General features: G+C 38.2%; 1 protein-coding gene across 1 annotated transcript; it reads left to right on the forward strand.

Moving 5' to 3' along the window:
- Positions 1 to 43: 43 nt before the first annotated feature.
- LOC103329365 (Chaperone DnaJ-domain superfamily protein) lies at positions 44 to 6,022 on the forward strand. Its single transcript, XM_016791311.2, has 10 exons — positions 44 to 141; positions 222 to 361; positions 1,449 to 1,539; positions 1,644 to 1,704; positions 2,547 to 2,624; positions 2,983 to 3,056; positions 4,090 to 4,203; positions 4,304 to 4,411; positions 5,595 to 5,633; positions 5,756 to 6,022. Exons 2-10 carry the CDS (start codon positions 288 to 290, stop codon positions 5,840 to 5,842), a joined length of 726 nt encoding a protein of 241 aa, XP_016646797.1. The 5' UTR covers positions 44 to 141; positions 222 to 287; the 3' UTR covers positions 5,843 to 6,022.
- Positions 6,023 to 14,290: the final 8,268 nt, after the last annotated feature.

Here is a 14,290-nt window from a genome sequence, read left to right on the forward strand (position 1 = left end):
GGATTAGATCCAACGGACTAGAGCCGTTTGCATCCATTTATTACCCGTCCCACCCCTTCGAATCTATTCGTCCAAAAAAAATCAAACGTGTAGCACTCTCCTCATGTGCCCTCGATTGCTCGTCTGCTGTCAAAGGTCCAGGTACTGTTCTGTAGCAGCGACGTCGTCTATCAGGTAGTGTTCTCTCCTGTGGAACTGAGTCGTTAAATCTTTCGTTCCAGATCGATACCGTGCCGCGATTGGGTACGCTCGATCCAGATCGAAATTCGTAGGGGGGTGAGACATCCATGGACGACGATTTGCTTCTCAAGAACTTCTTCGCTGAAGTTAGTGAAGTTGAGAGGGACAACCAAGTCCTCAGGTTTTCTCTCTCTCTATGTGTGCATGTACATATATGTTATATGTGTGTATGTTATTGAATATGAGTTATAATCTGGGTTTGTTACCAAACGATGTGGTTATGGTTACAGTTTAATTGGTAACTAGGGTTATGGTTACAGTTTAATTGGTAACTAGGGTTCTGGCGATGGGGTTATTTATATTTGTGGGCAATTAATGGAACCCTGATTGAAATTCACGCGCTGCAATATGTATTGCCCTGATTGAAATCGAATAGGTTGCAATATGTATTGCCCTGATTGAAATCGAATAGGTTGCAATATGTATTGCCTACCTATGGGTTTGGCTGGGAATTAGAGTTATTAATGAGGTGTACTGCATTTCAGATTTCTTTTTATTTTTCATACATACTTTGACAAGATTTATTGAGCCGCGGTTTGCACTGTAATGCGTTTAATATGATTGAACATGTGTTGTTGGAATTTTTTCGAAGTATATGTGTGTACTTGTGCATTATTTTTGGACTAGATTAGAAGAATGTGCATCTATGCATTGCGGAATGCTATATAATGGATAGATTGAAATAGGTCAAGCTAGCTGAGCGTTTTGTCTAACGTATTGTTAGATAAATGTTCAAATTGTTAGAGAGAAGAGGATGCTTTGTTTTCTGGGGTTGTGAAGCCCACAAGGATTCCCAGAAGCAAACTCTGTCCATGAAAAATCCACTCCCCTTTAGCATCTTTAAAATGTCTCTTGCTTCTCTCCATCCAAACAGACCAAAATATTGCCAGTACAGCAAATCTACCTTGCACCAAGCCCCCTTTTCCTCCCTCCAAAAAACTTTGGCTTTGCACATGGTAATGCAGCACAAGATTCTGGAATTGCCCAACTCAACTTTGGTCTCCCTAAACAGCATTGTCCATAAAGGACACAACTGGACATTACCCACTCAACATAGTCTTCTCTCTCTTTGAATGAATTTTGAGCTTTTGTAAATAAAATGTAATATATCTGTCGCTATCAGTTTATCACACAATGCAAAGAAACATTTTGTAGGTATGTCACAAGTATCTAATTAACTTTTTCTCGGCATTGGCAAAAATATGTAGGATCCTCTCATGCTTCAAGTTAAATCCTTTTGAGTATCTTAACTTACCCTTTGATGCATCCCCAGAAGATGTCAAAAAGCAGTATCGTAAGGTAATTCCCTCCTCCAACTTGAATTTGGTATGACCATTTTCTTGGTGATTTCTTACTTATGATTCAGTCATTGGTTGACACATATTTATTTGAATTGCTTACAGTTATCTTTAATGGTTCACCCCGATAAGTGCAAGCATCCACAGGCTAAGGAGGCATTTGGAGGTGCTTAAATCTATGTTTTATACCGTGTGTTGGGTTTAAATACGTTTTTAACAGTTTTCATTTTATTTCAAGTTTTTTTACTGAACATACATTTGGTATATAAATATAAATATATAGTTTTCCTTTGAAATTAAATCTGATGATTTTAATGTGTTTTGACATGAGTTCAAGCCTGAACTAACACATGTTACTGGAAACATACATGAATGGACATGATTTTGGATAGCTTCAGTAAGCTTATACGTAGACTGAAGTATCTGTGAATCCTGTAGTACCAGTCTTGATCTTTAAATTCTAAAGTATCGTCTATATATTCTCATTACTCTAGTTCATAGTAGGGCAGCTTTGTTACCTTTAGTTAGGGATGGGCAATGGGTACCCATTGGGCATTGGTTGCAACTGGGAGCTAAGTTGACTTCTGTATTCTGTGTTTAGAGAGATGTTTGTAGTTGTATGCTCGATTTAATAGAATTATCATATAGTTTTGCCTAGATTGTGGATATCTTGTTTACAGCTAGGCAGAAGTTTTTTGTACCTTTTGACTTTTATCAGTACACTCTTTATTTCTCCAAAAAGAAAATAGAAAAAAATAATGATTTTGAATGTGTCATTTGTGTTAGTGTTGTGTTTTTTACTTTGAACATGTACAAGATGACATCACATTAGATGCATTGTCTTTCCCTTGTTGGTAGGCAGCTGTTGACAGTGTGGTGCTTCCTAATGTTTTGGTTTTGTACAGAGTATGGATGCAAATTATCTGTAATACATATATGACTGGATATTTGTATTTCTATATTGAAATGTTTGCTTAAATTAACCTTTGGTTATTGCTTTGTTGGCAGCATTGGCAAAAGCGCAACAGCTCTTACTCGATCAACAGGAAAGGGATTATATTATTAGCCAAGTCAATGCAGCCAAAGGTCAGTACTAAAGTCTATTTCTTTTTTGTTTGTTTTTGTGGCTAGATTTTCCTATCTACATTGGGCTCTTAATAAATCCAAAAGCGTTAACAAATCTCAAAATGTGGTTTGGTTAGATTAGATAAGTATGAAGCATTCAAATTACAGATCTGTAATTTTCTTGCTACTCGTTTGGCCATATATTACATGCAAGCATATAGGTGTGGATAAATTATTTTGTGCTATCCTGAAGTAATGTAGAATCCATTTATCCTTCTCGCATCTTTTATTCTTAATTATTAAGTTATTTGTTCTTTGGGTGGGGTTTGTGCTAGTGGAGGGGGGAAAAGCAATTATAATTTCTTATTATGGACTGCAGATGAACTTAGAGCAAAAAGGAAGAAGCAGTTGAAGAAAGATACAGCTTCTAAAATTAAATCATTGGTTGATGAGGTACTTTCAGATCCCTGATATCTTTTTCGCTTGCATATGTTGCATATATCTGTTTCTTGTTATGACCAATCTGGTGGCATCATTTACAGATTTAGATCCTTTTTCTTTTGCCTGATAAATCTTTATAATTAATTAGGTAGATTTGACTTATAGAATTAATATTGCCCAAAATAAATTACAAAATTGGTAAATTAGTGATGGTGGGGGTTTCTATACCTTATTGCTGATGGTAAAGTGCCCCATGAAGAATGCCCTAGATAATTGGCTGTTTACTGAACTTTCAGCTAATAACCCCTATCACATGATTTTTGTTGGAAAGAGATAAAATTTATGTTATTTTATGGGAGCTGATTTTCCCACTCTTCTTTTGTCCACTTACACTCCTTTTGTTGGAAATTGTATGCTCCCACTCCTCTTTTGTCCACTTACACTCCCTTGTATGTTAAGAGTAAAAAGTATTAAAAAAACAAAGGGGAGTATAAGTGGACAAAAGGGGTGTGGGAAAATCAGCACCCTATTTTATTAGATATGAAAGCAGTTGTTTTATAGTTCTTTGGAAATTCTGGTTTTGGGTTGTTGTATTCCTCTTATGATAGAGTTTTGTTGTTCCAGGTTTCGTGTTTATTTTTTTACGGAAGTGGACCCTGTTCACTATCTTTTTACTCTTTTCTTCTTGATGAAAATTCCTGTTACTTAAATAAATAAATAAAGATTCATAAGTCAGGTTGTCTTACTCTTTATATTTCTTTGATAGCATAGCATATTGAAAATACTATTCAGGTTCATTTTTACTTTGCGTACTATTCATATAGCTTTTTAGTTATGGTTCCTTCTCTATCCTTCTTTGTTTACTGATTTATGTAATATTCCTTTTATATTTCTTTTGATGTTTCCCCTGTTGTGAGGAAGGGAATGGGGAGTGTTTTGGAGATGGGGGTCCATAATTCAAGTAGTTAGTTTTTGTTGGCCTTTCCCAATTCCGGCTTAGGGAAGCAACCAAGTAAACATTGTGCCTCTTTGTTATATGATACAGGGGAAATATGAACAACAGTATGAACAGTCAGAAGAGTTCCAGCAAGAACTGAAAATGAAGGTTCGAGAAATATTAACAGAACAAGAATGGCGAAGGAGAAAAATGCAAATGAGGGTATGCTGAAAATGTAGTTTTTTTTTTTTCCTCTGATTCATTGAGCATTGCGTATTTAAAGTTCCATGTAATAGTTTTCTTTGTCTTCATTGCCAATTAGATATCAGAAGAGGAAGGTAGATTGAAAAAAGATGAAGAAGAAACCAAAGAGATGTGGAAAAGAAAAAGGGAGCATGAGGAACAATGGGAAGGAACAAGAGAACAAAGGGTTTGTTTCTATCTTTTTGCTGTTTTCTATGTATGGCAACATAAAATGTGTGCAGTTGGGCTTGAATTTACAATATGAGGTAGTTATTGTCATCAGTTCCTTTAGACATGGTTTTTAATTCTATGTTTATGCTTTAAAGTTTACAAGATTGTAGCTAAATGTTGTTATCTGTTGGATGTGTTTGGTTGTTCTCATGATTAAAGGTCTAAGGTAAAGGGGAGTTGCCCCTGTTATTCCCAGGTTATGCATGTACTATGTAGAACTCAAAATTTATTCTATTCATAAGTTTTTTCGTTCAACAAAATCTAGTCAATGTAGGGGATCTTGCCTGCTTAATATAACTGAAACAGTTGATTCAACTGCCTGTCTCATACATTTAAATGCCAACCAAATAAAATAAAAGAATGAGGAACGGAGGAGATATGAGCAGTTAATATAGATATTTTGGACGTGCTACAGATACATGTTCAGTTGTCCACAATGAAGCCAAGTTTAATCAAATTGACAATGGCTAGTTTGTGGTTGTCATGGGCCAAATGGGTGCTGATGGTTAGGTCTTATTTGAATTGTGAACTTTTATGGTTATCTATACTAGTAAGCCCTCAGGAAGCATTTAAATATCCAAGAACTTGGGGACTTCAAACCATCTCATGTTCTATATATTATTGGATGCCATTCTCTTGTCAGGATCTGTGAGAACCTAACCTGTACCTCTTGTTATTACCCAGTGCCCACTGAATTTTTGAAGGGCATCTCCATTGAAATATATGTTGTATCATGATATTTTTTATTTTCCAAAGGCTGCAAAGTATTTTATTTCCTTCTTCAAAGGTAATATTGAACTTTCGTATTACAGGGCATAAGATGCATGTATATCATGGGGAGATGTCCATGTTTCCAGCTTTGAACTCATTTTTGCCCGTCAAGTCTATGATTGCAGCTATATTTCTTCCAAAATTTTCGGAAATCTTTACTCTGGACACAGTTTTCCAATCAACTCTCATATTGCTTGACATGTGGTTCTTTACAGTTATTAATTTGATTTGCGTAATATGTCGTTAGGTTGAATGACAAATTATGTCTACAATTCCAGTTTTAGAATTTTAATTTCCAAATCCATTGATCATATATGTAAGTTCAATTTCCTCACTCTTTTTCATTTCCCTTTTCACTTAATGATCAGGTTTCAAGTTGGAGGGATTTTATGAAGGGTGGAAAGAAGGTGAGATGTGCTCATTCAGCTACTCTGTTATGAGCAACAACTGACCTGTATTGTCGTGTCATTCAAATATTTAAAAGAAAATGATAGTTGCTCAATATACAATTATATGTGTTCATTTGCAGGCCAAGAAAGGGGAAATTCGACCTCCAAAGCTCAAGACTGAAGACCCTAACAAATCTTATGTTCAAAGGCCAGTAAAACGAGGTTGAATTGCTTGGTTTTGGCCTGGTAGGGTCATAATAGGTTGCAGTTTCGACGATTAACCAAGCTTTCGGGGATTAGAAATTCGAAAGCCCAGGATGTAGGATGACATCCTATGAATCTTTGTTTGTAAACAGGATTAACATTGTGTCAAATGTGAGATATATGATGAGTATAATGTTTTGATACCCCGTATAGTAGAACTAAATCTTGTCAGGCAGGACCTTAATATGGGAAGGTCATAAAAAAAAAAAGAGATTGATTCTTGTGAATTGTGAGTTTATGGTCCCAAACAAGGAGTTCAAACGAACAACCTATATAGTGGGAAAGTGTCCAACGTAGAGACGTCTGTTGGAACATTCCTATCTTTTACCAATTTGAAAAAGATGAAAGAATTAAACCAAATGTATATACACGTCTGTTACCAATTTCCTCCTTGTTTCGTTTCAAAATATACTCACGCACGCATATGCTCTCTTCAAACCACAAACTTGATGTAGATTAAGTCTAAGCAATTCTTCAGATTTTAAGATTTGTGTAACTATGCCTGAAGGACTTAATAATTGTGATAATGGTATGAAACTGTTCCTATTCTTATTATATTTCTTAATCCTTTTTGTATTTTTATAAAATATTTCACTTTAACCTAATCTAAACAAGGAGGGGTTCATACTGCTCTAGATATAGTCAATTTAGTTAAGCCATGTCTTATTTGCATCTTATTTGCATCTTATAGTCAATTTATGAATGTTGTTGAAGTCAATATTTGCATCTTATCCACTGGTGAGAGTGGAAAGCGTCAAAAGTTAAAGGCCAAAAGTCACTTTTAGTCCCTGTAGTTTGGCACTTCGACCACTTTTGACCTTGTAGTTTCAATTCCGTCAATTTTGTCATTGTAGTTTCGTATTTGTAGCAATTCAAGGACATGCTAGTATTCTTGTCAATTTCTTTAACGATGCAAGGGGCAATTTGGTCAACAAAAAACCCTCGAGTGTAAAAGTTTGTTTGAAATTCTCCCAATTTCATATTAGGGCTCGAAATTCAACTACTAATCCCAATTTTTGAAGAACCCTAAATCCAAATTACCAATTTCCCCTAATATGAAATTAGGGGAGTTTCAAACGAGCTTCTATGCTCAAGGCTTTTGGATTGACGAAATTGACCTTTGCACTGTCAAAGAAATTGAAAGGAATACTAACTTGTCCTTGAATTGCTACAAATACAAAACTATATGGTCAAAAGTGGTTTAAGTGCCAAACTACAGGAACCAAAAGTGACTTTTAGCCAAAGTTAAACCAATCACTACAACATTTTAGTCTTTGCGCGACGAAAGGGTATTAAATCGCGCAAAAATGATTTTAGTCGCACATCATTATGCGCGACAGAAGTTTCGTCGCGCATCATCCGTCGCGCAAAGTTCGTGAAGAAAGGATTTGCGCGACGAACAAATGTCATTCGTCGCGGTTTGCGCTACGTATAACAACCTCGTTTCAAAAACATTTGGGCGAACTCACATCCGTCGCACAAATATTTGCGCGACGAAATAGTGGTCGTCGCAAAAACGCTGCGACGGAAATTTCCGTCGCGAGCTCATTAACCTCGCGACGAAATATTATTCGTCGCGCATACACATTTTGCGAGCGAAATTCTGCGTCGCGCAAGATTAAAATATATATGTCGATTTGTTATTTAAATATTTTTGCGCGACGATTTACGTTTCGTCGCGCAAAAGCAATATTTATTATTAAAAAAAATTTATTATTTGATTTTTAATTTTGTAAAAAAATAAATTTGGTTTTTTTAATTAAAATGAAATTACAATAAAAAAAATTAATCATAAAGAAAACATCTATTATATAAAATAAAATAAATGTATACAAATTGTAAAAGTAATTATAAAAATAAAAAACTAATCAAACAATGTTCCAAAATCTACTTGGTCATCCGCCACATGCGGCTCGGAGGTATGGGTGTCTGCGAGGGCCGTGGTGTGCTTGAGGATGCTCGGGGTGGAGCGGGCTCGGAGGTCGACGCACCAAAAGTCGGGATTGGAATGCGGACCGCGCAAGGCTGCAGAATCACCGACATCGACCCTCAAGCTCGGCAACCGCGATGTCAAAACAGCGATCACATTGTTTGCTGCGGCGAACCGCGATCGAGGTTCCCTCGTCGGGCATTCCCCATCCCCTACAATCGTTCCGGCCTCCTCCCGAGAGTCTGATCCAGCGTCTGCGTCAAAATCTGAAATCCAGGCATCATGCGGAGGATCCACAGACTCGATCGGAGTCTCGGGAGGAAGTTGGGAGGCGGACTCTTGAAGAACCAAGCGGCTCCTCTCCACCATCGTCGTCTGTTTAACATTACATAAAATATAAATTCAAAAATGCATATAAATTGAAAGTGTAACATAAGAATTAAAAATACATAATACTTACATGAAGGGACTCGGCCAACTCATTCCCAGGCGAACATAAGCGTCACCAAAGACGTCGATCTCAGGAATTTCGACCCCCCCTTAATTGAACAAGAGAAGAAAAATATTAGTATGAACAAAAGAAATTAATAATAATGACGTATTAAAAATTAAATATAAATTATATTATTCTTACCCGACGCCGTGCATCCATCCTATATGAGAAGGGCACTGGAGGCGGAATGGTGAAGAAGAGTCTTCTTCTTCCTATTGCCCTTATTCACTTGGGCTTTATTCTGTTATACAAAAAATAAAACATAATAATTGAACTATAAATAAATTAAATAATAATGAGATATAAAAAATAAAATAAACATTAAACAAATATTATTAAAAGAATACCACATAATCGGGCGCCTGAAAATGAGCGCGAGCCACGCCCAACTATCCTCCCGCCCCTCAAGCTCCTTGGGCAACCCTCACGAAGAGCGACTTCAGGATCATCAAACGCCTGGAAATGGTGGTGCAAGTCGCTCTTCCACGCTTGTACCTTTCTCACCGAAGAGTGCTGTTGACGTACGCCAAAGTCTCCTCGTTGATGTCCTCTAAGTCGTAGTTCGTCTGCAATAAATTGATTACATACATTAAGTAATAGAAATATATAAAGTTTGAAAGAAAAATAATTAAAAGATAGGAAAAATACCGACAACTGGCCGCGAACTTGCATCTTGATCTCGTCGGTATGACCTTCCAAGACTTCCATTGCATCGGGCAATGGGTCCGAACGACGTGCCCAATGTCGTGGGCCAAGGAGCTATGCAAATCCGCCGTCGGTGCAGCCCGATGGCGCTCGTCATATCCGATCTCGATACGATCATGGTCACCCGGGTGACCTTCGCCGTCTTCAGTGCCGACACGGCCCTCGGGTGTTCCTCTTGGCTGCAAAGGAATATGACAATATTGTTACATATACAATCAAATTGAACCATAAAATTCCCAATTAAAAAAATGTTTTAAAAAAATGAAAGGGGAAGGGTATTACCTGTAGGTGCCCGAGGCACCAGTACAATCGATGGATGTGGTGTCGGTGGTGGTAGCGGGCGGTGTCGCCGCCTAGCGCTAAGAGGCTGCACCACCGAAGAAGATGATGATGCAGCCACAGGATCCCCAGGACCAGCTAGCGTGGTCTGCTCCATCGATCTTGGAAGCGTTGGCGGTGATCGGTGGCCGAGGCTCGAACTTCGGTGTAGCCGTCACCGCCCTCGACGTCTAATCAAATCGACATCGCACAATTTCATTAATCAATGTAGCACATACAATGTCGGTAAACAATTGAACTAACTAATTAAAATCATAGTTTGACCTAGGGTTTGCGATTTGGAGTATCGAGGACTCCGATCCACAATCCGTCGATTCCTAAGCGATCCTATAAATACATGGTACAACATCGTGAGTTTCATTTCGATCAGCGGTCCGAACATATCAAACCTAAAATCACACAATAGGTTCGAACCGTTCGAGACTCAAGCGATAACCAAATTCAATCTGAGCACACCTATGCTCTCGTGACAACGAAATGTTTGCACTTGGGACAAAATGCCTATGGCACGATTAGCCCCACGCCACCACAGCGGCGTGGTGGGTGCCCTAAGCGATAACAATCACCGGGAAATCCTAAAAATTAAGGGCCAAGGTTCCTACCCTAGGTTGAAAACATCAATTGGAGGCACTTTTGTTCTCGGACCTACCCCGAAAAACGGACGGAAGTGGCCGGAATTTCAATTTCAAAACCGGCCGAAACCTAGGGTTTCAAATTGACTACCCTATGCACACAATGAATCAAATCCTACACAACCATCAGCTAGAGCATGAAAAATAGCCCAGAAAGCATACCTCAATTGCCGGTTTGGTGCCCCGAGGAGAGAGAACAGCGGCGGCGGAGATTCGGCCTAAGCGGAGCAATTCACGGCGGGATGGGCGGGCACGAGCTCCTGGGTTCGACGGTGGCGGCAGCGGTCGATTGGGGCGGATTAGGGGCTGAGGTCACGGCGGAGAGATTTGGGAGGTTTTAGGGTTAGGTTTCAGAAATTGGGGACGAAGGAGAAGATCGCGATTTTCAGAATACTTATTCGACTTTGCGCGACGAATAACGATATCCGTCGCGCAAACTTAATTAAAATAACCTTTGCGCGACGCAAAAAATAAACTTTTCGTCGCGCAATATTATAAAAATTTGACCTTTGCGCGACTAAAAAACTTGATTTCATCGCGCAAAGTTGTGAACAATTAACCTTGCGCGACGACAAACCTCGTAAATCGTCGCGCATCTATCGACCGCCCAAAATTTTGGGATTTGATTTTCTTGCGGGAAAAATCAGCGCAAAGAGATTGCGCGACGAATGGGCGTGTGTTAAATCGCATAATGGTTTTGATAAAAAAATTCACTAAGTCTTTGGAGCGGGAAAATTTTTTGAATGAGATTGCGGCGAATGGACGTGTGTTAAATCGCGCATAAGCTGGTTTTGATAAAAAAATTTCACTAAGTGCTTTCGGCGGGAAAATTTTTGAATGAGATGTCGACGAATGGGCGTGTGTTAAATCGCATAAGCGGCTTTGATAAAAAATTTCACTAAGTCTTTGGAGCGGAGAGGAGAAATTTTTTGAATGAGATGCGTGAATGGACTTGTGTTAAATCGTCGCATAAGTAGCTTTGATAAAAAAATTCACTAAGTCTTTGGAGGCGGAGAGGGAGGAAATTTTGAATGAGATTGCGACGAATGGGCGTGTGTTAAATCGCATAAGCGGCTTTGATAAAAAAATTTCACTAATGGATTATTAATGATTTTGCGCGGCGAATGGATTTTGTTTGTCGCATATGGTTTCTTGCGACGCGTAAGTGTCTCTTAAATCGCGCAAAGCCGTACCTAATACCCTAAACCTAAAACACAGTACCTAAGCCTAAACCGAACTCCTGAACTAGTTTCAATGATCCAACCGGCAATCTTCTTTTTCATAGTTCAAGATCGTATACGTCAAAAATCATAATGAATGAACATTCAGAGATTGAGAACGGGACAAAACGTTTCGACGGTTGTAAACAAATTGTCCCGATTCAACGGTGATTTTAGCTCCGATCTTGAAAATTTTTTACAGCTGCGGTTCTTGACCCTATATGAATACAGAGATGTAATTCGATCTTCAATTTCAGATATTTACAGTACAAGACATCACATAATCGTATGTTTGAGTGAAGGAATGTATAAAGAAATTATTCAGTTTTTATGAATATTGTGTTTTTATGCAATCGCATTCTAGAAACTAGTTTGATAATCTAGCCGTCAAATATGTTTGTTTATACTTCGAGATCTTATCGTCAAAAATGAGAAAAAAAAAACATTGAGCTCAAATAGGGACAAAGCGTTTGACGATTATAAGCGAAAGTCATGATTTACGGTTATTTTGACTCTGATTTTGATGATTTTTACAGCTATCTTTTTTAACCCTATGTGAATACGTGAACTACTTCGATCGTCAATTTCAACTCTATACGTGTGTATAATTCAGAAATATATATATGTATATGTTTGCGTGACGGGGACTATTTTTCGTCGCGCTAAAGATACTTGCGCGACGATATTATTTGTCGCAAATTATAAGTCGTACGGCGTACGTTATCCGTCGCGCAAACATTGCGCGACAATTATGCCTTCGTCGCGCAAGATTATTTGTATTCACATATTATTAATCTGAAGTATTATACATTACATATAATTACTTGTATGAAAGTATGATTTATTATATTTTCTTTCGATTTCAGAATGGAAGGATTGTTGATAATCTTATGTTCTTTGTATTCATTTTTTCGGTTATATGGTTTTCATTTTTTAAAAGTTTTTTGTGAAAATAAATTTAAACTTTATGATACAAATTAGTTGGCTATATTTATTTACCAATGGTTTATAACTACAATTATTTTAATAATGTTTCACTTGGTATCATATATAATGTTTGGATATAACAAGTACATATATGAAAACATTTGCATTACACAAAATATGTCCACTAACATAATAAAATTACAATAAAAATTAATCATTCATCATCTGAACTATAATAACTTTCGTTATCGTTGCTATCATCACTTTCGGTCTCCCAATCCTCTTCCTCCTCCTCCTCCTCCGCCTCCTCTATAACTACATCATCGTCGTTGCTCGGGCCAACTGCAACATCATATCGCGGAAGATCACCGAGGTCAATTGTAATTGACTGAATCGGTATTTCGATTGAAGACACTCCTTGTATTTGAAATGGCTCTTGTATAACATTAGTATCTCGAAGTGTTTCCGCATCATTTTCCATTGAAGATTCTAAACGTTGGTCAGCTACATTGTTGACGTTGTTGTCGAGTTAGGGTCTAGTTCTGGTATAGCATACACGTTCCATGTGATCCATCTTTTGAACAACGTTCCAACCGCTTCCGGCTTTAGGGTCATCTAGATACACAATTTGTGTTGCCATGTTTGCCAAAATATAAGGTCGTCATCATACCAAGTTCATTCATGTTCACGATAGTAAGCCATGATCGATTTTAACACTTCGGCCTATTTGGGTTGGTGTCAAACCATCGACACTTAAACATGATCACTTGGTATCGATCTTTGTAAAGCAATTGCACGACAGTTGTGAGTTTGCCATAGAAATCAATGTCCGTACTTTCGCCTCCACAGGACATGGACACCGCTGTTTTGCGTACACAACTTGTCATCTCGTGCTTCGGCCAAAATTTGACACCGTTGACATTACAACCGAGAACAATTCAGCGCGAATCGGGCCAAACGCCAAGTTATATAACTCATCACTTTGTAAGTTGGGGAATTCGATGATTTCAACTTATTCACCTAATATTATACAAAACCATTCATATGTTAGTCTGACAAAATCTATTAACAAAATTTATATTTCTCAAATAACAAACACTGATAACTTACAGAATCCAAAAACCATTGTGGAAACAATTCACGGTGTTTCTGAGCAACCAAATGTGATGGATGTTCTCGCTTCATCATCTCTTCATGCTCATATAAGTATCCCATGATCTCATCACAATTGTTGATCTGAACCAATGCGCTACCTCCATGTCATTTCTAAGCGACTCTCGCGTCCGGGATCTCAGAAGGTCATGCGCTTTGGGCAAAAGCAGAAGTTTTCATTTCTCATACCTCCATCATGATTGCGGCTGAGGGCGATTGAAAACCGTCTCCACATCTTTTAAATACATTCCATGATAAGCGACTCATATTGAACCCAAGCCTCTCGATTGATCCTTGGGCCATACATTGCGTACACTTTTTTCAGCTCTCAGAAGCCTGCCAAAATAAAACGATATGATTGAAATTAGCAAGCATGTGATAATGATGCATACACAAATGATAATGATTATATACCTTTCTATTGGATACATCCAGCGATAGTTGCGAGGACCAGCAAGTAATGCCTCTTCTGGCAAGTGAACCATCACGTGCATCATACTTGTGAAGAAAGCTGGAGGAAATATCATCTCAAACTTGCATAGGACTTGGACAATGTCATGGCGCAACTGAAACATGTCCGTTTTTCGCAAAGTTTTCGCCGTCAGTTGGGAAAAAAATCTGGACAACAAAATGATTGGCTTCACTACATCTTCCGGCAATAGGTGTCGAATACCAACAGGAAGTAGGCGTTGCATAAACACATGGCAGTCATGGCTTTTAAGTCCAGTAAATTTACCCCGTCAACATTCACTGGCGTGCGATATTAGAAGCATACCCATCGGAAACTTTGCGTGATACAAACTTTAGAAACTCTTTCTTGTCATTCGGTTTCATAGAAAAGAATGCAAGATCCCTTCGCTTTATCATTGTCCCTATTCATCCATAAACCCCTTCGTATGCCCATTCTTTCCAAATCAAGGCGAGCTTTGATCGTGTCCTTTGTCTTCCCTCGATATCTAGAATCGTGCCCACCAATGTGTCGAATACATTTTTCTCAACATGCATCACATCTA

This window comes from Prunus mume, linkage group LG1 (assembly GCF_029339155.1).
Source record: "Prunus mume cultivar Tortuosa linkage group LG1, ASM2933915v1, whole genome shotgun sequence".
Lineage (NCBI taxonomy): Eukaryota > Viridiplantae > Streptophyta > Magnoliopsida > Rosales > Rosaceae > Prunus > Prunus mume.